At 54.3% G+C, this 27,124-nt stretch overlaps 1 protein-coding gene across 2 annotated transcripts; it reads right to left on the reverse strand.

Moving 5' to 3' along the window:
- CAMKK1 (calcium/calmodulin dependent protein kinase kinase 1) lies at positions 1-26,952 on the reverse strand. Of its 2 annotated transcripts, XR_013997368.1 has the most exons (17): positions 26,810-26,952; positions 19,568-19,965; positions 18,688-18,735; positions 17,942-17,995; positions 17,550-17,601; positions 17,157-17,290; positions 16,772-16,808; positions 15,962-15,983; positions 14,527-14,615; positions 11,416-11,615; positions 8,879-8,932; positions 8,096-8,169; positions 6,317-6,404; positions 5,971-6,099; positions 4,094-4,197; positions 352-2,042; positions 3-88 (listed from the first exon to the last, which is right to left on the reverse strand). XR_013997368.1 is itself a non-coding variant. In XM_081115803.1 (16 exons), the coding sequence occupies exons 2-16, from the start codon at positions 19,922-19,924 to the stop codon at positions 1,970-1,972; spliced, it is 1,515 nt and encodes a 504-aa protein (XP_080971929.1). In that variant the 5' UTR covers positions 19,925-19,965; positions 26,810-26,952; the 3' UTR covers positions 1-1,969. The 2 variants fall into 2 exon arrangements, 1 of the variants encoding a protein (XP_080971929.1); XM_081115803.1 differs by having other exon boundaries at positions 1-2,042.
- Between the last annotated feature and the right edge of the window lie 172 nt (positions 26,953-27,124).

Here is a 27,124-nt window from a genome sequence, read left to right on the forward strand (position 1 = left end):
GTACATATAAACTTTTTTGTTTTTTTAAACTCAAGAAAGGGCTTTTATTGTTTTTAACTCACTTCCTGAGAAGTTAATTTTTAAAACACTCTTATGGAGTTTGTTCATCACTTGTGCTACATTCAAAAACAATGATGCCAACCAAACCCTCAGTGATGGGGTAAGCACCCCATTCAGGCTGTGATCTGGGCAATAAGGCCAGGCTCACCTTTGAGCTCCTTGAGGGCAAGTCCAACAGATATCACCCCCTTGAAGCCCCACCTGCCAGGCCCCAGCAAAGAGATGTTCAGAAAAACCTTGCTGATCTGTGACCTGGCCTCCCGTGAACTCTATAAAAGTGTTCTTAAAAACAGTACCGAATTATCTTTTAAGCCCTGGGTTACAATGTCTTAGTGGAGATGAGCTGGGGAGAAATGTGGACCATGGATAACAGGCCACATTCTGCTCATAGCCTTAAATAGACATAGAAACTATATTTCAGATGCATGTGCCAGTGCAAGACATGCGTGTGCTGTGCAGCGGATGGCCACGCACATGCGTATGTGCGCGGAGGCGATGTACACCCACAGGCACAGAGATGCGCGGACACAGGCGCTCCTCCAGCCGGCCTCCCTTCCCTTCTCAACACAAGTCCTCCTGCGACATGAAACCCACGCCAGCGACTGCAACCCCGTTTGGCCCATGTTTTCAGGGGAGGTATCTGAGTCCTGCTTTCCCTTTCCTTTGGGGGTCAGTCTCTTGAACATTTGGTCAGTAAACACCAAGCAATTAAGTGGTCCCAGAGATGACGTCTGCTCCAGCCTGGCCGAGTGGACACACACACGCCAGCACTTCAGCTCTGCGCAGGCTGAATGGTGACTGTCCTCGGGCCGAGGCAGTGGCGGAAGGGCCACCTCTCCATGGCCGCCTGCCAGCATGCTCACCTCACCAAGGCCCCACTCCTAGGGCACCCTCCAGCCTGGGCAGTCTGTCCTTCATCGTAGGAATGTGGGGGCACCTTCTGGGGCCAGATGGGGAGGCCAGCGTAGGGTTAGGGAATGGATTCCAGTTACTTCTGCGTCTGCAAGGCCACAGCCTTGTGAGTCCAGGGTCCTCGGGTGACGTGGACCCCGGGCGTCTCTTCTGCAGCCACAGCTCTGAGGAGCCACAAACGGAGGGAGTGATGCAGGTGGGGAAGAGGTGGTGATCCTGGTCCAGGTCTCTGCTCAGATCTTTAATTCAACCCATTCTCTGAGTGTGAAACACAATCCAGCAAGGTCAGTTCAGCTCTCCTGGCTGCAAATAATGGTGGGGTGCGCTAGGAGCCACCCAAAACTTTAGAGAGGTCATTTGATGTTCCCAAGCAGGTCTCTGTACCCCCTTCTCCCCATGTTAAAAACAAAAGTAAAAGAACAAAACATGAATCTGAATGTTCCAATACTGGTCCCTGCCCCAGTGAGGTCCCAGAATGACCCATCAGGGACTCAGAGACTCCACAACAGTTTTCTCAGCAGACACGAGCTCTGGCAGTAGCTCCCTGAGGTGGCAGGGTACACCCCTCCATGTGCGTGTGGCACGGAGCCAGGCCTGCCCAGCCCCCAGGGGGAAGTCTCTGCAGTGGTCAGCCAGGCCTCCACCTGCCATCTTGGTTTCTTGCCTCCTGCCTCTGGGCCTTGCGGACAAGCCAAGTGGGGTTTCTAAGGCACTGTGTGTACCTACCTTCCCCACAGCATGGGTCTCACCAGGGAGAGCCAAGACCAGGAGAAATGCCTCAAGGGAGCCCTGCCCGCCAAACCCCAGGTGACACACGTTCTGATCTTGTCTCTGGACACATGCTGAGGTCATGCAGCATGACGGGGGAAGGGGAGCCAGGAGAGGGTCCATGTCCCCAGCCCCCTGCCCGCAGGGGCGGCTGTCGGCATGAGAGCGGTGGGCCTTTGGAGGCGCAGGATGAGCGTGCTGCTGGGTGGCCCTGGGCGCATGCAGGGGCTCAGGATGCAGCCTCATCTTCTTGGACACCGGGGAGCTCCGGGCTCTTGATGCCTTCACCACACCCATCTTTCCTGTTCAGGAGACACAAGGGGCAGAAGGACCTCGGGGGTGAGAGCCTGCACTCAGGAAGGACATTCTCACACACTCACAGGCATTCATACCCGTCAGCTCTTAAATCCCCCCTCATCCACTTCCCCAAGCTCACCACCCTGCAGTGTGGCCCCTTCCTGGTCTCCCTACCCCAAATCTCGGCCTATAACTCTCCATGGCTCCCTACTGCCCAGAGATGAAGTCTAGACTTCCCAGCCTGCCTTCTGGAGCCTCACATGATCTGACTCAGCTGACTTCCCTGCGTCCTCACAGGCCTTGCATGCCAGCCTAGATCAGCCTCCATAGTCCTGAATAGAGGGGCTTTGGTTTTGCATTTTCTTTCTCTTGTGCGCAGGGTAGAGTCTACCCATCGGTCTTGCATTGATGTCACATATTCAACAGATTCCAGTATCTGATTTTCCCCCTAAGACCTTTCTTTTTCAAATGACCAATGAACAGGTTTTGATATCTTAAAAAAGAATCAATACCATTTAACTCTACTGTACAGCTTCAACAATTATCCCAAAACATAAAAAACAGAGTTGATCAAGGACAAATTTGGGACTCTTATTATGACGTACAACCTGCTTTTCAAAATTAAATTTGAGTCACAGAATTATAGAATTTTATAGCTAGAAAGTACTAAACCCAATACTTAACCCAAGGAAACTGGCCTGTCCCCCCATTAACATATCTATAAAAACAATGATTGCCTTCCTCACTTGCAGTCCAGCCCTGTGCCAGGCGTATCCGAGGTAGGTACCGAATGTGCCTTTAGCCTGTGACTGGCTTGTCCCACCACGAGGGGGAGCTGAGTCACAGGCACTGAGCTAGTGTGACCAGATGTCCAGGTTTGCTTGACATGGCTTTGGCTACGCATGTAGTCCCGGCGCAGTTAGTAATAGCTTCCTCTTTCACTCTCAAAAGTGACTCCATTTGGTTGCTAAATATATGATCCCCGACACTAAGCCCAATTCCAGCACCGGGGCCTGCAGACCTAGAGGAGCCCAGGGAAGCCCCTCCCCCAGCCCTGGCCAACATACTGAAGAGACAAGGGAACAGGAAGTTCAGTGACATCAAGGCCTCTCCCAGGCTCCACCCCTCACTGGCCAGAAAGTTTATCAAGAAGAGGGCAAGAGGGTGGTATACGGACATCCCTGAGGGTAAGCAACCTCTGGCAGGGAGCAGACACCAGCTTGTCCACAACAATGGGACCTGGCACTTCTAAAGAGCCCACTCACAGAGGGTGGCCTCACACAGAACCCATGTCTGGGGCCCTGGATGGCACGCTTGAAAGGACTCCTTCGTGCCAGGCGCTCCCTCTCTGGGGAGCACGCCTTCTCCACGCAGCTGGCGGGACACACAGCTCCTCCTCCCTGCAGCTCCCTTCACAGGCCAGAGGGAGGCAACCGGCTTCCCAGAGCCACATGTGGGTCCGGGACCCTCTCATGGCTCTCTGTCTGCAGGTCTGCGGGCAAACTCCAGCAGACCTTATTGGCCTCCCACACTGCCTTTTATTGTAGTGGGAGATGGACAAGCTGAAGACGAGGCTCTCAGGTTTGGGGAACCGCTTTCCTGACTTCTAGCAGGTGGTGACTGCACAGGCCTGGTTCGCAGTAGGGAGCCTTCAGCAAAGGAGGGCTCCTCTTCCCTGGCCTGGTCAGCCGGCCTGTCTGAGCTTACTTGCTGAACAGGCGTTTACAGGGCGCTGACTAGGCCCATGGCCTCAGCGACGGCTGGAGGTACCAGTCAGGAAAGCAGCTAGCACAGCCCGGGCTGTAGAGTTGGCAGGAGGGCCCTCCCCCCACAGGCCAGCCATCCTTCTATGAGGAGCAGACAGGAGGCCTAGCTGCAAACCTCTACCGTGGGCTGAGGAAAGAGGTGCAGAAGGGTCCTACTCTGAGACCCAGCCAAGTCCCCAGGCTTCTGGCTCAGCCCGCACAGCCTGATGACAGTGAGAGTGGAGGGATGTGCCACCACCCCTGCCGCACCCCAGGAAGTGACACGCAGGTCTCAGCCCACTGGTACTTACAGCAGTAAGTTTCCTGGAACAGACATGGATCGCTCTTCTTTCCGTGCTTGGGGCTCAAACGGGTTCCCAAAGGAACGCTTTCTCAGCATAGACTTAACCAGGATCTGGGGAGGGCACGTCCGTCAGTCAGCATGAGGAACATAGGCCCCAGGCTCCCAAAGCCGCTGGCAGCCTCTGCTCTGACTCGCTGAGGCTGGGGGGATGGAGCCGAGGAGAGGCTGTGCCGGGCAGCGCAGTGGCTTGGGAGACATGCCAGGAGAGGCTGCTGCACCCTGGCTCTCTGACTCTGTCCCTCCTCCTGCAGCAAGGACAGTTCCGCACCCCTGCCCACAGACGCACAAACTCACACCCACGCACAGTATCAGGGGTGCATTCACTCACTCACTCACTCACTCACTCACTCAATCAATCAATCAACAGCTATTTATTGAGTGCCCACCACATGCCAGACACTGTTCTAGGCACAGGTGAGACACACTGGTGCAAAAATTCTTGCCCTCATGGATCTCATATTCTAGTGGGTGGGACAGACAATAAATAAGACAAATCAGTAAAATATACGGTAGTTAATGGAAAGAAAGAAAACAGGCACGAGAAAAAGGAGGCTGGAGTTTTAGGTAAGGCACAAGGAGAGGCTCGCTTCTCTCTGAGAAGGTGACTTTGGAGCAAAGACCTGAAGGAATGAGGAAGGGAGCCCTGTGGATGGCTGGGCAGGAGCGTCGGGGGAAGGGAAGAGAAATTCAAAGGCCCTGGGCTTTGTAGCCAGCACCTTACTTTGCATGTGGTTGGAGCCCAGAAAATGGTGGGAGGAGGGGAGATGAGGTCATCAGGGGATATGGGGGTGGGCAGGCTGTGCAGGGTCTTACAGGCCAGTCAGGGCTTTCACTCTAAGTGATATGTGAGCCTGAGAGAGCAGGGTCTGAGCTGAGAAGTGCCATGGTCAGGTCACCAGGACCACCCTGGCTAAGGGCAAAGGTGAGAGTGGAGGCAGGGGGCAGCTTGGGAGGCTATTCTAATGCCCTAGAAGGAAGACAGAAGCTAAGACCAGGGAAGTGGCCATAGGGACCCTGTGGGAGGTGACTAGCTCCAGGGACCCCATAGAACCCTGGAGCTCTACAGAGCACAGGACTTTAGCCAGCTGGCCCAGAGGGGCCTGGACCCAGCAGGACTGACCCACCCACAGCACGGCCTGGCTCTCTCCTGGCCTTATGTTTGCCTTCACTCGCTGTGACACCCCAGTGAAGGACAGGCTATGTCCTTCCAAAAGCCCCAAATGGCCATCAGGGGTTGCACTAGTGACTTCCAATTGTTAACATGGAAGGTGTCCAGAGGAAGATGAGGAAACTAAAATGGGAGATGAGAATGAAGGAAGCATACAGGTGGGGCCTAACTGACTGACATGTAGGGGGGACCTGGGCTGCTTCTATAATTCAAAGGCTCCCTGGAACCTTGGCACCTAGTACAGTACCTGAAAAATGGCAGTTCAGTAAATGTTAGGGAGGGAGGGAGGGAGGGAGGGAGGGAGGGAGGGAGGGAGGGAGGGAGGGAGGGAGGGGGGAAGAAATACATCTTGGAATCACAGCGAGTGTTGGCACTCAGCAAGGGCAGTCTGTTTCTTTAAATCATTCACTTTGTAGGCGGCAGTTTACAAAGCCTCCTTGCCAAGCCTCCTGGTGTCCCCACCACAAGGCTGAATAAAGGGGCCTCTCCCCATGGGCCTCCAGAAGAATAGAGGCCGCTGGCCTAGCATGGAGGCTGGCAGACCAGGCAGCCTTCTAACCGCCCCCAAGGCCCAGCACAGAGCTAGTTTCAGGCAGTGGCCACGTCCCCCTCCGGCCCTCCCAGGGCAGGGAAGCCTCTGCCCCTCACCCTCTTACCACCGTGGTCCAGCTGGGGATGAGCTTGACCGAATTCTTCACCTCCTCCTCGGTCACCTCCACCACACTGCAGTGCTCTTCCTCCGAGGGAAGGGGCTCTTCCCCATTCTTGGTCACCCAGGGGTGCAACTGTGGAGTTGGGAGGGCGGGGAGGGGTCAGGGCCACAGGCACAGACACCCGGCCAGCAAAGGACCACGGGCATTCCACCTGCAATCGCCTTGAGGGAGCCCAAAGTCCACAAAGCCCAAACTCAAACCCAATGCACATGTCCTGGGGTAGGGCTCTCCACAGGAGAAACTGAGGCCTGTTTGCTGTGTCCTAGCCCGAGATCTATGGTTCCCCCACCTTGATATCTGGCACCCCAATTCTCCTTTCGGGGTTCTTATCTAGCATCTTCAGGATCAGGTCCTTGAGCTCCTCGCTGACCTGTGGCCTAAAGAGAGGAAGGAGATGAGGGGGAGACAGTTGGTGAGTATCCTTTCCTTCCTACCTCTCCCTCCCCACCCTGCTCTGGGGGGGTCCCTGATTAGCACCCCAGGAAAGAGCCACACGCAACCCTCATTTCTCCGACAGCAGGTAGGGCACCCCCAGGATGCCAGGGCGGAAGGAGACAGTTTCAGGACATCTTTCTTCCCTGAGTCTCCCTTGGGAGGCAGAGGCCACAAACAGAGTTCCAGGGGTACCAGACACCCCCCCCCCCCGGGTGCCAGAGATGGTGAGGATAATGTGAAGAGTCACTTCCTGGGACACCAAGACACCTTTACTGCCACTCATCATCTTATCCTCTCCCCCACCTGGAAGGTGGCCAGGAAAGATTCTCAGGTGACAGAGGCGACCGAGGCCCAGAGAGGTGAGCGGTTAGCACATGGTTGCCCAGAGAGTTTGTCTCTGCCCAAACTCCAGGCTTCTCTGCTACCAACATGCTTGGGGAGCCTGACCCTCCAAGCTGTAGAGAAGGAACCCATTCTTAGGACTGCTGGCCTTGGTGCCTTCTGCTGTCCTAGATACTGAATCCCCTTTAAAATGCCCGGGCTGGAGAGAACGCCAGCCCTGGCAGGGCTACTGCAGGAGGAAAGGCACGGGGCACAGGCAATTGCAGGAAAGGTCGGAAACCAGTTGGCTAGTGCTGCAGGGCAAGGAGGCGATGTGGTGGCACAACCCAGAGGTCCTGGAGTGCCAGGGCGCTGTCTCTTCCTGTGGGCTCTGGGGAGCCCCACAAAAACTTGAGGCACAAGATAGGATGGGATTTATTGTGCTTTATCAGGGTCAGCCTGGCCTGATTGTGGTGGCTGGATGGCTGGAGGCTGACAGCAGGGAGACCAGAGAGAAGGTGGCTGGACAATGCTGAGGCCTGAACTAGGCAGGTGCACAGGTCACAATGCAGCCAAGAGACTATAAGAGGTGGACTTGGACTTGGGAGGGTTTGGGGACCAGACAGAAACTGGGCACGGGGGAGTAGGGGTCGTTGAGAACAACTGCCAGGTTGGTTTGTGACCTGCCTTGGGCTCTTTGAGCAGATAGAAGTGCCCTGAAAACTGAGGAGCCCTGATAGCCAACATCATTATCAGAGGAACTGCGGAGGAGCAGGGAAGCCTCTTTACACAGCCCCTCCGGGCTCAGAGACCTCAGGATCCCCTCCCAAGTCACAAAGGAAGAGAGGGAGGAGGGACTGGCTTCAAATCCCAGACCCACCCACTGATAACACTCCTCCGGAGACTCTACTTTTCCATCTGTGAAACGGGGCAGCACACTGGCATCCTGAAGCCCCCGCCCATCCTGTGGCTGGGAGAGGGAGGTTCCCTGTGTGTCCAGGGTCTTTGTGGGGGTGGTGCCCTTTCCCCTACGGAGGCCTTCAGTGAAGGGGGCGGTGTGAGTGTGTGACACAGGTCACCCCGCCCCACTCGCAGCCTCAGAGCTCCATCTGCACAACGAGATCCATCCAGTCAGGTGTCTCAGAGGCCCTGCCCCACCGCTCCAGCCCTCTATCCGCTCAGGGCCCCTCCCAGGGAGCAGCACCCCCAACTCCAAATCTGCAGGCGAGGGTGGGACCTTCAAAGGGCAAAAGCTCTGCTAAAGACACGCCCCCCTGGGGGTGGGCAGGAGCCCCCTTGGTGGACAACTCACTCCTCAGGAAACACCACGTCCTCCTCTTTGATCTTCCTGTGCAGGGCCAGGATGTAATCATCGATGAATGGGCACTGAGGGAGAAGCAGATGCAGGGTGTAGGCCCAGGGCCTTCACTGGTGCTGGAGACCAGCCCTGTCTCTCAGGAGTGGGGGACAGCTCTGGGACACCATTAGCAGGGAGAAACCTCGTCTAATTTGTTCAGGGCCTGGCACACAGTAGGTGCTCAACAAACAATGACCGAACAAAGAAGTCATTGAGGAAACCAGGAGGCTGGGTGTACCCACTAGCTTTACAGCCACTTGTGGAGAGGCCTCCATTCCTAGGGCCTGGGATTTGGGAACATGCTTACTGAGGTTCCTTCCTGACCCTCAATGCAGTCACTAGATTGGGAGCACCTGGGGACAGGGATCTTAGCCAAGTCAGTGTTGGGTGTCCCCAAGGCCCAGCCTGACCCAGTGCAGGAGTCAAAAACAATCTGTTAAATGAATGAATGACTGTGTGCGAATAAATGAATGGCAGGGAGCACTCTAGCTGGAGAGGTGGCGACTCCATCATCTAGACCTACCCTCAGGATGTCTGCTGTACCAGAACTCCTTCACGTGAACCCCCTCCCAAGGGAATAAGAGAAAGACAGAAAAAGCCTCTTTTCCCTCAGTCTTCTCTGAGGCAAGTGGCCTCTTTCAAATGTTACTTTACTTTAGGACACAAAGGAAGGGCCTGCTCCTGTCATCCATCCTGGTTCAGCTGGGCCCACCATGGTGCCAGCCCACCAATACTCACCTTCCCATAGACAAAGCAGTACAGGGTGATCCCGGTGGCCCACACATCCAAGGCCTAGAACGAAAACAGTGCATATCAGTCCCTCAGAATGAACCAACACCCCTTGCTGAGCCAGTTCCAGTGGGCTGTGGGAGAGAGTATGCAGGGAACCTCCTTCCTCAGTCACGTATTCACTCAACAAATACTCCCAGGCCTTTACTCCATGCCCAACTCTGTGCTGAGCACTGGGACACAGGGATAACCAGAACAGGGCCCCTGCCCTTCAGGAATTCCAAGTTTCTTTGGAACAGGCCCAAAACTATATAAATATATATATATATGCATATGTATATATGTATATACACATATGTATATATATATGTGTGTATATATATGTGTGTGTATATATATGTATTTGTTAAATTTATCTTTATTGTTGAAAGTATTACAAATGTCCCCCTTTTCCCCCCATTGATTCCCTTAGATATATTTTCAGCTCAACAGGTGCAAAACTTCCTTCATCTATGGGTCACATTTGCTGTACCCATCACACGGATGCACTGCAGAAACGATGGCCTGTATCGCACTTACACTCGCTAAACCAGCTCATCATTCCTCGTCCAAATGACCCACTGGAGAAGCCACCATATGCCTTCTTTCTGACCCAGAAACAGCACCTGTCCATGCCAAGGCCCTTGGCCACCTCCACAACTGCTCCCAGCTCCCCCACGCTCCGGTTCTAACATGTATTCTCTCTATTTTCCCTTCTGGAACCCCACCTCCTCTCCTGGTATCTGCTGTCTCTCTTATGCAAGTGATTCTCAAATCTCTACCTACATATTCTTGCCACAGATGCCTCATCTGAATCCAGTCCAGGAACAGCAGACAAACACAAGCTACATCATTCTACAAAGTAACAGGCCCGTTGTCTTCAAAATGTCAAGGTCGGGAGAGAGAAGCCAAGGAGCTCTTCTAGATTAAAGGACATTAGGGATGTGACAAGTGAATTAAGCAATGGACTCTGGATCGGGTCCTGGGCCAGGAAAAGATAAGGCTTTGAGGACAGTATTAGGACAACCAGTGAGCAAATCATATCAATGATAAGTTTTCTAATTTTGATCATTGTACTGAGGTTATATAAGAGAATGTCCTTGTTCTTAAAAAATATTCACTGAAGTATTTCATGATAAGAGAGAAGGATGGCTCCGATTCAACTCTCAAATGGTCCAGAGGAATGTCCTATCCTTATACATAAATATAGAGAGAGGTAGTGAAAAGGTAAATAGGGCCCGGCCAGTGTGGCTCCGCGGTTGAGCATCGACCTAGGATCCAGGAGATCGAGGTTTGAGTCCCAGTCAGGGCACATGCCCAGGTTGTGGGCTCAATCCCCAGTGGGGGCGTGCAGAAGGCAGCTGATCAATGATGAGAGCATCATTGATGTTTCTATCTCTCTCTCTCCCTCTCCCTTCCTCTCTCTGAAATCAATAAAAAAGATATATTAAAAAAAAAAGTAAATAGGGTAAAAAGGCGATCGGGGTTCGATTCCCAGTCAGGGCACATGCCTGGGTTGCGGGCTAGGCAGCCGATCAATGACTCTCTCATCATTGATGTTTCTATCTCTCTCTCTCCCTCTCCTTTCCTCTCTCTGAAATCAATAAAGATATGTTAAAAATAAATAAATAAATAAATAAATAAATAAATAAATAAATAAATAAATAAAAAATAAAAATAAAATAAAAAGGTAAATAGGACAAAATGTCAATAATTGGTGAATCCGGGCAAAAAGATATATGTGAGGTTCTTTGGTATTATTTTTACAATTTTTCAGTAAATTTGGAATTATATCAAAATTGAAAATTAAGACAAAATCTCTACCTACACCCTTGACCTCTCTCTTGAGCTCCACACCCTCACCCCACGCAGGCATCCAAATGCCTCCCAGCCACCGCCTCCTCGGAAGTGCAGTGGGGCAGCCAGCATCCCACAGCTGAGAATAGGCTTGTGTCGGGGACACACTCGACTGTGGCCCCCTGCTCAGAAAGCTCTGCCCACTGCCTCTCACCTAGGAAAAGGCCCAAACTTCCAGGCCCTAGTGCTGCCCAAGCCCCGCCGCGCCCCAAGCCTGTGCCCCTAGGTTCTCTTGCATGCTCTCTTGGCTTCACCTCCACCTCATTCTCTAAAGCCTAGTTCAAACCCTGCCATGTCCAAGGAGTCTGAGGGGAGCCTCCGACTCCCACACGTGAGCGTTCCTGCCTTTTCACCATCTCCAGAAGGGCAGAGAGCTGGGCTGTCTGGGCTCTGTCCATTCCACAGCCCAGTCTAGGACTCAGCACAGAGCAGCTGGCAGGAGAGATCTGGGGACATTTTGCTAGAACATGAGAGGAGGCCAAAGTTGGGGAGTTTGTCGGACTCCAGGAAGAGGTAAGCGTGAAGGAGAGGGGACTGTGTTTGGTGTTCATCCCTGAGACACAGGGAACCCTGGCATCCTCAGGTTGGAAAGGAGGCCTCGCTGCAAGCTATTCCACCCCTTCACCTGAACCCCAGCCCCTGGGAGTCACCTTCCCACTGAAGCTCTGGCCGGAATCAGAAATGGCCTCAGGGGCCATGAACGCTGGGGTGCCGGCCGTGCTGGACAGCTGAGCGTCGTTCCCCTCAAACTGGTTGCTGACACCGAAGTCGGCAATCTTCACATGCCCATCGTCCCCCAGGAGCAGGTTGGATGGCTTGATGTCCCTGTGGACGATCTTCTGGCAGTGCACTGCAGGGAGAGGCAGCTAGAGTGCAGGCCTGGGGACCGTAGCCCAGACCCCCCACCTAGCCAGGGGAGCCTGCCTCAAACCAGGTGAGGAGGAGCCCACACACACACGCTCCTCTCTTGAGGACCTTGGAAGGGGACTCCAGGGCCCTCTGCTCCACTCTGCAGGGAAGGCTTGAGGCCAGCCCAGGCGGCCAGCAGCAGAGCCAGGACTGGACTATCTCCATGGCAATCAAGGCACCTGATACTGAGGGGGCAGGTCAGAGGACACTGGGGGAGGGGAGTTCATAGGCATCTCTGGCTCTCCCACGTGAGTACTGTCTGCAGGCCCAAAGCCTATCAAAGTCTTTCCCTAGTCCCATCTCCCACACAGCCTGGGCAGAGATGCTCCTGCTCCTTGGACTTAGGGTGGGATTGTGGGGTATCCTGCAGAGGTACTGCCTCAGCCCTATTGACTCTGGACTGAAGGAGATTCAGAGAGGGAGGGCATCCCAGACCTTGGGACTGCTGGGATGCACATGGCTGGGTAAGGGTCGGCCTTCTCTAGCAGGCTGGGAACTCACCCAGCTTCCTGGGCTCAGCACTGCTGGGAAGAGAGGGGCAGCTCAGGCTGAGAGAAGGCACTGACCCCACCCCACTGCCATCCACTATAGGCTCCCCCCTCAGCAAATACTTTCCCCTGCACCTACAGACCCAGGACATTGGAGATGAGGAAGGGTGGAAAGGGAAACAGGAGAGGGGAGAGGAGGAGGAGAGGAAGGCTGGGGGCCAAGGGAATGAGTGTTATATAACAGCAACAAAACCAGTCGTCCTACAGTGACTACATGTGTACCAAACGCACGCAAGGGGTTTGAAACACACCTATGAGAGCACAGGGTCTCATGGGGCTGTATATTCAACCATGGAAAGCAGTCTCAAATTCTTTTCTCAAACCCTGGCCTCCTCCCTGAACTCTAGGCTCTTTATCCACATGGATATACAGTAGATGTCTCAATACATATCTCAGTATTTCTCAAGCACACTTCTAATTCAGAACTTGATTTCTCTGTTGGTAATCCCCACCACCAAACAAACAAAAGAGAAAATCCATCCCTGTTCCTCTTCTAGTCTTTTCCTTTCAGTTAATAGCACAGTACCCATTGCTCAGGTCTGTCTCTCAGACTCCATATCCAATTCACCAGCAAGTCCTGTGGACCCAACCTCTAAGATATATTCCGACCCCACTGCTTCTCACACCTGCATCACTGTACTTGCCCCATCTGTAAGAATCAGGCCTGGACCCTCCGGCCAGAGCCTTCCTGGGCTGCCTCCATTCTCCCTTCAAGGGACTAGAATCACCAGGCAGGTCTTCGGCATCCCCTGCCTCCATTCACCTGCCTGGGCAGCCCCTTGTGTTCACCAATCCACCCAGGAAGCTCTCACCTTGATTAGCTGGGTACTGACGAGGCTTTACTCAAAAGTCAGATGGCGTTCGTTAGGGTTTTTGTTTTGTTTTTGTTTTTTGGTGGTGGGGATAGAGGATGAGAGATGAAAGCTCAACTGAGAAGAAAGTCCCGGGATAGGAAGTTGGGTGGAGGCCAAGCTGGTACAGGGTGGTGCTCACCACTGACCATACCCAGGGTGCAATGCCCCCTTCCTATACCTCAAGGCCCTTGCTAGGGACTTTCTGCAAAGCCTTCCTCTCTCTCTCTGTGCCTCAGTTTCCCCATATGTACAAAGAGAATATCAATCTGAGGGCACTGGAGTGGCTCAAATGTCATAAAGACAGTCTTGGTTCCTGTCGCCTCATCCTGCTCCTCCATGGTAGGGATATGCTCCTGACAAACCAAGCTAAGATTTTAGAGAGATGGGCCCCACTCCTGCTTCTCAAACCAGGCCAGAAGGCTAGGTATCTCGGGGCCCTATCCATGACGAGTGCTGGCTGCCCCACCTCCTTCGTGTCTCCTCCCCACTGCCACTGTCCTAATCCAGGACTCACCATCTGTCACTTGGCTGTGGAAACAGCCTCCTCCCTAACCAGCTGGCCGCCTCTCACCCTTTATCCAGCCACCACACAGCTGCTACTCAGAGCTTTCTAAGACGTAAATCCTATCACACCTCTCCACTACTCAGAGCCCTCGGAGTTCACAATGCGATAGAATGAAGTCACGAAATGTCCTCTGTGGAGGCATTCCCAGCCCTCATGCCTCAACCAGACTGACTTCTCCCCATTCTCAAATAGTCCATGCCCACTCCCCTCGTGCCTCTGCCCGCGCAGTTCTCTCTGCCTGCTGTACTTTCTCCCACTTGTCCCTCAAGCCTGGCCAATGAACTCCTACTCATCCTTCAGGACCCTGGTCACAAGTGCCATCCTCCGGGAAGCCTCCCTTGGCCCTCAGTGCCCTGACAGCCCCTGTGCCTCCCCAGCTTTGGCAGACACCACACTGTATCATCTGCCTGCTTAGATTCCTGTCCCTTCTACTAGGCTGTGAGATCCTTGAGGTCACATCTGGGTCCTTGTCATCTACCTGCCCCCAGCTATTCATAAAATGAAAGAATAAATGAGCAAATGAGTGAATAAAGGAATTCCGGAGACAGAAGCGAAGCTCACATCCTCCCTCCTGAGCTCTCATCACTTAGGGGCCCTCCCAGGAAACCCACACTTGGCCACCACCCGCAGGCTGCATGACAGGACAGACTCTGGAGCCGCTGGTCTTAAGTCTGGCGCCACCCCCTTCGCCTTTCCTTTCCCGAGGTTTAGGCCCCGCCCCCAAACCTATGACCCGCCCCCACCTGAAGCTGATTGGCAGATGAGCGCTGACTGACAACAACTGCTCAGAGCCCTCTCAGCCTGGGCTCCGCCCCCTCGGGTGCGCCCCCTCTCCCCTGTCCCTCATCCCCAGTCCCAGGCAGCAGGCAGGCAGCCCCCACTCACGGTACTCAAGGCCCAGGATGACGTCCCTCAGGTAGATGCGAGCTTGTTCCTCCGGGAAGGGCTTGTCGCAGGGCACCTCCATGACCGGCCTGTAGAGGAAGGGCAGAGGGGTGTTCCAGGTGAAGGGGAAAAGGGGCTGGGACCTTCAGGTCACTTGGGACCTCCCGGGAGCCCTCTATGCTCAGATTCCCAGAATTTCCTCCCATATGTGATAAAATTTTAAAAATACACAAACACAAATATATCCCTTTATAATTTCAAATTAGCTTTATCTTAATTTCTGATTGGCTTGATATTCCTTCTTCTAAGGACTTAATTATCTACCCTCAAACAGATGCAAAGATGCCATATAGAGAAATGTTTTTCAAACTGCACGTCCAGATCCAATATAGGGTCATGAAATCAATTTAATAGGTGACTACCCCAAGCTGAACCCTAATGCTTTTTTTTTTTTTTTAATGAAGTAGAATATATCAGAGTATATCATATGTAATAAGGATATATACTGTTCAGTAAAACTTTGGTTTCAGCTACAGATATAAATGACAATGTGAAACTTATATTTCTCACTTTGAATGGAGGTCAAAAACATTTGAAAGGCCCTGGGTGAGTAGCTCAGTTGGTTAGAGCATCATCCTGATAAGCCCAGGTTGAGGGTTTGATCCCCGGTCAGGGCACATACAAGAATCAATCAATGGATGCATAAATAAGTGGAACAACAAATCAATGTCTCTCTCTCTCAAATCAATAAATTAAAAAAAACAAAACATTTGAAATCCCCTGAGTCATAAAGGGACACCTTTGCTTGCCTCCTCCCCAAATAGGTCTTTAGGAAGTCCGCCAGCAGAGAGACAAGCTATAGCCTGTATTCAAGGTCTCAGAAATTAGAGCCCCCAGTCCACCCAGGCCCAGGCCCACTATGCCATGTCTGCTGCTTTGCAAATATCCCGAGAAGGCCAAATAAGGCAGACATGAGTTAGAACCCTGGGTTTCATCAGTGACTTGCTGTGTGATGTTGGGCAAGTCACTTACCTGCTCTGAACCTCAGCTTCCCCTCTTGTAAATGGGAGTGAAAGGAGTCCCACCTGTTCACTCACAAACCTGTAAAGCTGAAAGAACTCTTTGTAATTTGAATACAGGTAAGAGTTGAGTCCCTTCTCTATACTTTTTCTTGAGAAACACTCTTTTCTTCTCCCTCTTCCATCAAAATCTTCTTTCCAGTTCTTCAAGGCCTCCCTGACTATTCCAGCCTCACTGACCTCCTTCAAAGAACTGTCCTCTTGGTCTCTCATTTCCCCCGAGACCAGAGCTTCCCAAGGGCAGGGCCTGGGCCTCTGCTTTCTCCTAGAGTAGCAGATCCTAGGACTAGGGACACAGGGAGGGAAAAGAAGGCCTGGATGAGACTTGACCTGCCTGATCGGAACGGGGAACTCACCCCTTTCTCAGGAGGTCAAACACTGAAAGAAAAGAAAAGAAAAGAAGGTAAGGTGCAGCCAGGCTGGTAGAGCAGGGGATGCCAAGGTCCCTCCCTGTTTTGGAGGGTGGTAGAGGGTGCAGGCAACCAGGGATACTTGAGGCAGGGACAGGACAGGGTCCCATGGTATCAGAGGAGGTAAATGGGTAAGAATAGGTTCTACTGTGGACCTGCCTCTTCTGATTCAGCATGGACTCTTTTTACTGGGCAAGGGTAGGGTAACTGAGGCTCAGAAGGGTCAGACATTTTCCTAAAGGTCATAGCAGATAGGCAGGTAGGAGAGGGAGTGGAGACTAAAGCCTTGGCCTCTAATTCGTGAGCCAATGTTCGTTCCTTCTGCCTCTTTTCCTGAGGGCATCTAAAGCCCAGCCATGAATTAGGCACCATGAACTTAATTTAACAACATTAGCATTAACAGCTAATACGTCTTGCATGTAGTAACTCATTCACTCCTCACATCAACCCTATGGGGTACATACCATTATTACCCCCATTTTACAGGTGAGGAAACTGAGGCACCGAGCTATTAGACAGGGTCTGGGAACCCACATCATGTAGCCTGCTTCCTGTATCTCCATTGTCCCTCTGATCAGCAGAGTGGGGACTTGGAAATATCTGTTGACTCTCACTGGATATTCTGAGCCTGGTTCAGCAGGACTGGGCAATGCAATCCAGAGCTGGGGAACATGTATTTCCTCCCTGCCCCCTGAAGGCCATGTGAATCCCCAAGGAGCCCTTGGTCAGACCCCCAGTAAGAGCTGGGTCACTCACCTAAATAGAGATTGTCCTCAGCTGGGTCGTCCAGGACCTGGTCAGAGGGAGCAGACATGGGGATAGGAGGCATGGGGTAAGAGTTCCAGGTCTCCTTGTCCTCACCAGCCCCAGGACCCCCAGGATACTTTGCAGCTACCCCGGACAATGCAGCAGGGACTGCACAGGCACTGACCGATGAGGCCTCAGAAATCACTGACACCCACCCTCAGTGAAACCTCAAGAACATCCCAGACCAGCCTGAATGGACCCCTGAAGCCTCCCTGCGGTCCCTGCCCCAAGTCCAGCTGTGTCCCTGGAGGCCTCACCACATCTGCTCTCTCAGAGGGTCTGTGCTCTACAGGACTCGGGCACAGGTACCCACCCACTCACCACCACCTCCTACCTCGATCAGCTTGACCACATTCACATGGTCCAGCTTCTTCAGAATGGCGATCTCCTGGTACACTCGTTCCAGGGGCAGCAGCTGCTTGGCTGGTCCTCCCTGGGCAGCCTGGGACCCTCTTGGGGGAGGGCGACCTGTGGCCAGGAAGGGGAGGCAAGCCCTTGTTGCAGAAGTCTGGGCCTCACCATTGCCCTGCAACCAGCCTCAAGCAAAAATCTTGCAAGACCATGGTCTTGTCCCCAACCCACCAAGCGCGTGCCCACCACCAGGCCTTTGCTCACGCTGTTCTCTCTCCATTCCCAGTCCTAACAAAACCTAGCTAGGGACTGAGGTCTCCTCCTCCTCTGCCCCCTGGCTAGGGGCCCCCAAGCACAGGACCCACTAGATACATACGTGGAAAGCCATACTGCTTCAGTAACTTCTTTTTGGAAAGAACTTTCATTGCCTGAGAAGGGAGGGGCAGAAATGTCACTTGTGTGCAACGACCAGGGGGTAGGACAGGCTGGTTACCTGTGGACTGAGTCCAGAAAGGTACAATGGACACCTGCCACCAGCACTAAGGGTATGGCTGGGTGTGGTTAAGCTGGATGAGAAGGTAGCCACATCTGAGTGTAGGTCTCCCCCTTATTCTCCAAAAAGCCTTTAAAAAGCTCACCTCCTTTGCATACCCCTAGGGACAGGGAGTTTACTCCTTTCAGAGGCACTGTTGTCCCCTATCTTCCCAACACAGCTCCTGCCCACCTCCCAGGTTTCTAGCAACACCTCCCTCCTGTTCCCAGACTCACATAGTGCCTGTCTTCACTTTCGTTATAGGCCAGCCTCACCACGCCGTAGGCACCCTGCGAATAGGCACAGTTCAGCTCCGCCCGGACAGAACAACCTCCCCCAGGGCTAGTTCAGGCAAAAGGGAGCCTGAACAGCTCTGGCCCTCTCCTCCCTCATCCCATCTCCACCCCCACCACTACATTTCAGGCAGATGGAGAGGGGGCTCCTGTGCCTTGGTAACTGCCCCTGCCTGCCTGGCTCAATGCAGCTCCATGCCTCCCCCAGTTCCTCCTTGTCTTCCATCAAAAACTCTGGAGAGCCCTGGCCAGTGTGGCTCAGCTGGTTGAGCACCGTCCCATGCACCCAGAGGTCGCCTGTCAGATTCCCGGTCAGGGTACATGCCTGGGTTGTGGGCTTGATCCCCAGTAGGGGGTGTGCAGGAGACAGCCGATCGATGTTTCTCTCTCATCGATGTTTCTCTCTCTCTCCCTCTCCCTTCCTCTCTCTCTAAAATCAATAAAAACATATTAAAAACACACACACAGAAAGCCAACTCTGGGGAGTCAGGAATCAGGACTTATTTCCCATACACCCCGCCCACATCAGTTATTTCCTGCAAAAGATGAAATTTTCCTCACTCCCAGGCCTGGGCCTTCCTGCCTCTGCCTCACATTCCCGGGGCAGAAGGGATTGTACCAAGCAGAAGATCTGGCTGACAGGCTGCCTTCATAAAGTTCCCACTGCTCCTGGCCTGCCCCAGTCCTACCTTGCCAATCTCACTCTGCAGCTTGTATTGGTTCAACTGCACACAGTCCTGGGGGGAAAAGAGGAAGCATCAGGTAAAGCTTGATCCAGAGGCAGCGTTGATCCCTGCTCAGGGATCAAACCTGGCCTCAGGCCCCTCACTCCCAGACCCCAGGTTTCATCAACCTTTCAAGTTGGGATGGGGAAACCTGGGGGTGCCAACACCATGACAAAAAGCCTCATGAATGGAGGGCCATGGCTAAGGAAAAATGCACTGACTCCTGCCTCGATGCTGGGGTCTAGGAGACCCAAATCTGTAAGAAACCCATGAGCAAGTATTCCCAGAAGCAGTTGAATGTGAGGTCTAGATTGTATGGACAAGAAGGATGGGAAGAGGGACAAGAGACCAGAGCCCTGGCCCAGGCATAGAAAGCTCAGCCTCTGAAGGTTGTAGATTACTCAGTGCTCAGGTTCACTTTCGGATCTAAGTGGCAAGGACAGAGCCAGTGGGAGCCAAGGTTGAAAGCATGCTGGCAGCTTCTGAGTCAGAGCAGATTTGAGGAGGCAGGATTAGAGGTAGGGGTTCAAGCTGGGGAAGTCTTGGGGTAGGAGGACACTGTCTTCAAATCTCTGAGGACTTCTTGGGGGGCAAGGGAGGTGTTTATTTCCAAAACCTGGACTGGGTGGGGGTAGGAATGGTGGGACTTATTGGACACAGAGGTTGGCTCAGTTGGAGTTTCCCTGGGTGGGAAGAGGACTTATTGTGAGGTAGTGAGCTCCTCGACTCTAGGGGTATGCAAACCAAAAGCTAGACAGCTGTGTGGCAGGGATAGGAATGGAAAGGGTCTTCACTGGGGACTACTAAAAAGCCCATGAGTACCCCCTAGCTCTGCCCCACCAACCTCTGCGTCTGAGATGGCCACGTGGTGGGACTCAATGGTGGGCCTCCGCCAGGCCCGTGGGGAGATGTGGTTGGCAGGCCCTGTGGTGTAAGGCCCAGCCTGGGCCTCCAGGCAGCTTCTTGCTGGCCGCTCCTGCAGAGACAACTTCCTAGTTGAGAGGCTGGGCCTGGGTAGAGGGAGTCCTGAAGTACTGGGGATCATGGAGGCAGCTCTGGCCCGTGGTGGGGGTTCCACACCATTCCTGGCAGACCGTGGGCAACCATCTGTCTCCTCCAAGTGGGCCACATCGATGGCTGCCACTCGTTCCACCAACTCTGCCCGAGGGTCTTGGCAGCAAACTGCTGGGCCCCCCTCCATTGCCACGATCAAGGGGTCCTCTGTGCAGCCTTATTGGGAACCTGAGAAATGAGGGCAGAAAACGCTTCAATTCTGGCCAGAGCAAGGAGGTCAGATTTCTAGGCCCTTCTCCCATTGTAGCCACAACCCTATGGGTCCCACCTCCATGCTTTTGCCCCGCCTATTCCCTCCGCTTGGGTTGGTAGTATGCAAACTTGGGCCTGTCCCTACAAACTGAAGGATTTCCAGGAACTCATCTGGCTCTGCTATACACCAGCCCTCTAGACCTCAGTATTTCCATCTGTAAAACAGGCACATTCACATCCACTTTGCTGGCTTCACAGGGAAGCAGGGAGAGTCTGATGCTCTGGAGTCAGACAGACATACGGGCAGAACACTGGAGGCCTAGCAGCCTTGGGAGAAACAGAGTTGAGGGTCAGCTCAGGCCGACATCCAGCAGACAGCCCAGTGACTCACCAGCCCCACCCCTCAACAGTAGAGCATTCCAACGCTGTTGCCTAGAAGCTGAGCTGGGTGCTGGTAACGCAGAGGCCTCCCTGATGCTACAGACCCACTCACCTCCTTCAGGGAGGCCTCTCTGATATTCTAGCCCCCTACCTCCACCCCTCTCACTGTTTCCAGAAAGACTTCCTTGGGGGTCCAGCCTCTCTCATTTCCTCCAGGGAGGTCTCTCCAGGTCCACAGGACAAGTCTCCCATTACTCCCTTCTCTGCCCCAGCAGAGCCTGCAGCCCAGGACAGGGTCCATTAGGGGAGGGGGCTGATGCTTTGGTGGCTGTCAAGAGAAACTTCACAGTACTAAAATGTCATTCCTTATTTTTACTGATTTTTCCTTCCAGTTTGTGTGGCTGAAATGTTTGCCATATTTGTTCAGGCTGAGATGTTCCCCTTGGCTTGGCCTTGCACCCACCCTGACCCTACTGCAGTCTGAGCCCCCAAAAGGCCGGAGGCCAAGAACTTGAACCCTGAACCAACCACCAACCTCCAGCCCTAGCCCTCACCCTTGACCACAGTCCTGGGCTGAAGCCAGACCCCAAGCTGAACATTGACACTCAAGCTGGGACTCCATTTCCTCCTCAGGCCAAGGGTTGGCCCCACCCCAACTCCATGCCCCACCCCCTTCCTGGGCCAAACTAGGCATCTTCTCAAGAATAGGAAGTGAGTGGGCCCCTGACCCTCTGTCCTTCCGGTCTGGTGGTAACTTCCTCTGTCCCCGTACAGTGACTTGGAGAACAGGGGTCTCTGTTTCACCCTCTCATTCCCCCATCACCTTACTTTGACAGATGTCAAGGAGGCAGGGCTCACTGGAGTCCACTGCCACAAAGGAGCCTGGGCTGGGGTCCAGTCCCTCCTGCCAAGCTACTGTGGGGCCATGGGCAGGCTCCTTCCTGACTCTGAGCCTCAGTCTCCCCATCTGTACTATGGATGCAAGACCTTCCCTTCCCAGATTCCCTAGGGCTACATACAGTAAGGCATGGAGATGGATCGTGAGTAAGGGTGCATTCAAGATCCCCGTGCCTGGCACACAGTGTTGCATGAGTGGAAGCCTGAAAGTGGTGGAGCTGATGCTGACATGCAGAAAGAAAGGGGGAAGGGAATCCAGATTGGTAACAGGAAAAGACATGGAGGCTCCACCTAGACGGAGTGTGTGTGTGTGTGTGTGTGTGTGTGTGTGTGTGTGTGTGTTGCAGGGGATGGGGGGTGTTAGTGAGGCTAAAGTCAAAGGAGGCCTCTCTGGAGATGAGAAAGGAGTGAGTAGGGCTGGAGCATCAGAGAGGCCTCCCTGGAGGAGGTGAAAGGGGGCAGTGAATGGGGTTAAATTATCAGGCCGCTTGTAGGAAGGAAGAAGCCAAAGCTAAAGGGAGCCCTCCAAGCCTGGGCCACCCAACCCACTCCTCCCTGTAGGTGGCCCACTCTGCTGCTTCCTGTCCTCACTCTGCAGGCCCTTTTTCTGCCACCCGAATATAAACTCTATCCATTAGGGCTCTTGTCTGCCTTGTCTCCATAAGATCAGCGGTGTCTGCGGCAGTAGGAGCTTGATAAGTGTTTGTTGAATGAATGAGTTGTTGCCATAGCGATCATTACAGCCCTGTCCCCATTAGGCAGTTGGGAAAACAGCCTCAGAGAAGGGATCCCACCAAGCCTAAGGCCCCAGCCCATGGTAGGGCATGAATCAGTGTCAGAAGCTCCTGCCCTCTGGTCCAGGGTGGGCACCAAGGGACAGAGCCACCACCCAAAGAGCATAAAGGCTGCCCTAGTCCATAACATTTGCATAATTTTCCTGAGGCTGTTACCCCAGCCAGAGGCCATCCTCCTTTATCTCCCTTCCCCTATTCTCAGAGAGGGAAAGAGGCCTAGCAAGGGGCAGGGATGGTCCTGAGGTCACACAACAAGTCAGGGCAGAGCCCTCCTGCTTCAGCCCGGAGCCTGTAACCTGGCTTAGGCTCTGCATCTTCCTGGCTGCAAGCCCATGGACAGGTGGCTGCACCATGTGCTTGGGTTTTCCTCATCTGCAGAATGGGGTTACTAGCAGTCTCAGCTCCCTGAGCTGGTGGTTGTGAGGAGTAAAGGCGTGAATGCGATGCGGGGCTCAGAACTGGGCCTGCTATGAAGGAAGCCCCATAAAAGTGAGTTGTTGTGCTGCTGTTGTTGTGATCGCCTGGCACACACTGTGACCCAGATGGATGCGCAGGCGGCACAGGCGGCTGTGAGGGCTGACGTCAGGCCCTCCACCCTCCTTCCCGCCTGGATCAAATTCAGGTGACTAAGCAAGTCTGTGCAGGAGGGGGCCCAGGAGGCCCCAGGTTCCTGCCTCGTGTCCAGGCGATGGGGCCTGTCGCCTGAGGCTGTGCATGTGAGGGCTTGTGTCCACACGTGAGAGAATGTGTATGAACAGGGCTGTGGGCCTGGGGTGACGGTGTGTGTCTGTGTGTCTGTGGGGGGGGGGGTCCACACAGAGGCACACGTCTGCATGGAGACTGAAATCTATCAGTGTGGTCTATATGGGTGTATAAGTGCGATCATGTGCACTGTGGGGGCCATGGGACCCTGAACACAGGTCAAGTTTGAACTTCCCACAATGTCACCTGTTCACCAGCCTGGGGCTGCCCTCTGGGCTAGGCTGTGTGTCTTGGGCAAGCTTGAGGTCTTTCTGGGGGCTCCTCCGGATCAAAGCCCTCCTCAAGCTTAGGCCCTGTAGATGCTTTGTAGAAACCGATTCAGCAGATAACTAGGGGCCACATGGGCAAAGAGAACGATGGAGAGGCTGGGACCCAGGCCCAGGGCAGAGCAAGGGCTCCTCTGGGCATGGGGAGCTTCCCAGGGTCCAGCCTAGTCTTGCAGCTGAGAATGGTCAGACTCAGGCCTTCCCCCACTGAGAAAAGCTACCCCAATCCTGTCCTCACAGGCTGGGGCTGTGATGTCTTAAACAAGTCATTGAGTCTCTTAGAGCCTCAGTTTCCTCATATGTGAATCAGGTAGATGGCCACCATCCTGCCAACTCCCAGGGCTACAAAAGGAAATGGATAAGATTGTGGATAGTGAAGCAGTTTGTGCCCGAGCAATGTGGGACTGGGGTGTGTTGGTGTCAAGAAGCCACCAAGCAAGAGCCTTAATGTACAAAGTGCAACCCCATATCTGTCTCCTGGCTCTGGGAAGGCCTGGCACTACCCCCTCAGGTTCCTCCTCTCAGGCTGGGTCCCCCACCCCCAGGTGTCCAGCTATTCCCAAGGGATGCTAACTCTAGCTCCAGATTCTGCTTGGCCAAGCCTTCTCCTTAGGATGTGTCCCATCCACCTGGGTCCCTCAGAGAAGGCCCAGAGCAGGACAGAGCAGGCAGATCCTGCCCTCCTCACAGCTGGTTCAAGTAGCCTTGGCTGGCATTTCTTCAGGAACCAGTTGGGCCTCATTCTGAATTCTGGAAGCTGCTGTGAACCCCAGGGCCAGGTTGAGCAGGGGACCAGCTACGATCCAGACAGAGAGGACATGGCCCTCACTTGCAGAGGACTAGGCAGAAGGGAAAGATGTAAGGAGGTGGTCTAGCTACCCAGGCCAGACACAGGAGGTGGCCCTGACATTGATGAGCCGTGTTTATGATCTTGACAAGTGTTTGGATAGCCCAGGCAAAGGGTGCCCTTGGTGGCTCCCGCCTCTGCCTGGGATGACTCATTCCCCTTGAGGGAGGCCTGGGCGTCATCTGCTGCCAAGTCGTGTTTGAGGATGCCTGCTTCGAGGACAATCCCTTCCACCACCCCTGGGGAGGTCCCACGCACCAAAGTGGGTTATGCCCGATTCTGCACGGCAACCCTCAGCGCATCCTCAGTGTACCTCGACTTATGGCCTCTAGGCCTCACCCTCTACCTGTGCACCTCTTCATCTCCACACCACGTCTGCGTCTCCAGTCCAAGTCTTTCCAGCCAGCTGTCTCCTCCCCTCCATGTTTCTGGACAGCTCAGACTCAACAGGGCCCCCATTTAACTTAGCATGTCCCCCAAGTCTGCTCTTTCTCCTCTGTTCCCATCTCAGAGATGGCACCACCATTCTCCCAGTTTTCCCAGGCCAGAAACCCAGGAACCCTCATCACCCATCTTCTCCCTTTTACCCAGCCTTGCTCCCCCCACCCCCCACTTACTCTCCACTCTGGCCACACCACACTACTCGCAGCTTCCTGAGCTAAAGACTGGGTTCGCTGCCAGGCCTTTGTACAAGCTGTGCCTTCTGCCAGGAACACACCTCCCTCTCCTTTGTTGCCGGAGGACAGCTCAGACATCTCCCCTGGGAGCCCTCCCAGGTCTCCCCACTGATGGGGGAGGTCACCAAGTTGATCCTCTCTAAGAGTCCAGATTCAGTCCTCCGCTTTTCTTCCCAACTGCTTCGGCTCCCACCTCTAGGCTCACATCCTGACTGCACCCCACCTCACCCTCCACACCAGTTATTAGAGGGAGTATCTATCATGCAAATATAGTCACAGTTCTCCCAGACCAGGAACTTGGAATCTGGGACAGAAGGGTAGGAGACCTAGCCTTAGACTGGGGGCTCACAGGCTGGGGAGCAGCTAGGGACACAAATCCTGGGATGCAAATCCAGAGCCATTCATTCATGCAACAAATACTCACTGAGCACCTGCTATACGTGCTGAGTGCTGGGAAATAAAGCAGTGAACCAAAAATATAAAGTCCCTGCTTCCATGCAGTTAATTTCTACTGGGGGCAAGGAAAAACAAACAAAAAAGCCTGTAATTAACATATGATATGTCAAGTGGTAGCTGCTATGGAGAAAAATACAACCGTGCAAGGGGATCAAGAGTGAGGGGCTGGGGTACTATTCATACAGCGTGGTCAGGAAAGGCTTTTCTGATGCATCATTTGAGCAGAGTCTGAAGGAAGTGAGAGAGAAAGCAGTGTGGACATCTGGGAAGGGCTTTTCAGGCAGAGGAACCAGCAACTACACAGGCTGTGAAGTGGAACACTGCTCACTCTGTCTGAGGAGCAGCAAGGAGGCCAATGTGGCTGGAATGGGGTGTCCAGCATGTGAGAGGGAATTGATGATCCGAGTTATACCTAGATGAGAAAGCCCTGTCATTCACTGTGCCTGGTCTCAGGGAAGGCTTCCTGGAAGAGGTGGCATTTGAGCTCTTTCATGACCACTGAGTAAGGATTTCAGAGGAGGAAAGGATGGGAGTTCACACTGTGCATGACAGAGAGCTGTTTCCTGGCGAGGATTCAGGGATTAGCTTGGGGGGGGGGGCGGGATTTCGACAGAAACCAGAAGGGCTTCAAAAACCAGAGGAGGATTTTGAGCAGGGGAATGACTCAGTCCAATAAGGTTCAAAATGATACCCCTGCCTGCTGTGGGGATTGAGGGCGAGAGACCAAGGAAGAAGTAGGTATCACCAGAGTCTGTGGGCCTAGGACACAGTCTGGAAAACAGTGGGTGCTCAATCTGTATGTGCTGAATGAAGGAGTGAGGGCTGTGGGGGAAGCCAGGGCATCTTCCCTGGGATCCTCAAGGACCCAAGCTGTGTGCTCCTCTTGCACTCCTGGGCCCACATGGCAGATATACAACCCACTGTGCACCCACGGAGGTGCAGTCCTGTGACCTGAGACATAACTTTCCCTATACACCCCTGTACCCTCGAGACACACACGCCTACCTCCGGGACAGGCGGATGCCAAGGTCCGTGTAACCCGCCTTCACACACCACTCTAGCCCTGTAATGCGCGCGCGCGCACACACACGCACACACACACACACACACACGCCGAGGCACACTCCAGTGTCCACGTGACACCAGCCTCCAAACACCACACACAGGTCCCCGCGCACGTGTGCGCCCTCTGAGACACGAGTTCTGTACCTGTCTGGTCCCCAGAAGCTGCAGGGCCCGCCTCCACCGCCCCCTTCCACCCAGCCCCAGCCAGGGGAGGACTGCGCAGCTAAAGCTACGAGCCCCACCCGTCCCATTCGTCCCCCGCCCCCCACCCCAGCTCCCCGAGGAAGACTCAGGGGAGGGGCGTGTGGGAGGAGCGCTCCACACAGATCCACACATGGGTGCACTCGTCTGGGCCCACTCCGCATAGACGCGGCCTCCCACCAAGAGCTGGGGCGGAGGTGGGTAGTGCGCCGGGTATGCACGCAGTCCCGTAGACCTGAGCTGGGGAAAGGACGCAGATGACCGGGCGCCCGCATAGATGCGGTCCCCGCTGCCGACGCGGGCAGAGCAGGTTCCGGGAGGCACCTTGGAGACCCGACCGGCTCCGCAGATATAGGGGGGAGACCTCCACACGGCCTCGCAGACCACCCCTCTCCCCTGCAGACTCCCCGCAGACGTTCAGGCATTCGTCCCCTCCCTCTCCCCGATCCATGTCCCCTCCCCGCAGACCCCTACCTCGGCGCCGGGCGACCGTCTCCTCGGCCAGGAGGGCGGCCAGGCTCGCTCCCGCGGCGCGCGCCCCGCCCCGCCCGTCTCGCCCGGGCGGGGATCGCCCAGCTCAGACAGCCAGCACCGCGGCTCCAGGCAGCGCTCGCTGCCCCGCCCACCGCCGCGCCGGGCCCGCGCTCATTGGTTAGACCGCGCGGCCTCCCGGCGCTGCCCAATCAGAGCTCGGGATTCCCGCCCCGCTCCTGGAGGGGTGGGACCTCGGCGGGCCAGAGGCGCCGGAGGGGCCTTGCCCCCAGCAGCGGAGCCAGGCCTTCTACGCCC

This window comes from Miniopterus schreibersii (genome assembly GCF_964146895.1).
Source record: "Miniopterus schreibersii genome assembly, chromosome: 16".
Taxonomy (NCBI): domain Eukaryota; kingdom Metazoa; phylum Chordata; class Mammalia; order Chiroptera; family Miniopteridae; genus Miniopterus; species Miniopterus schreibersii.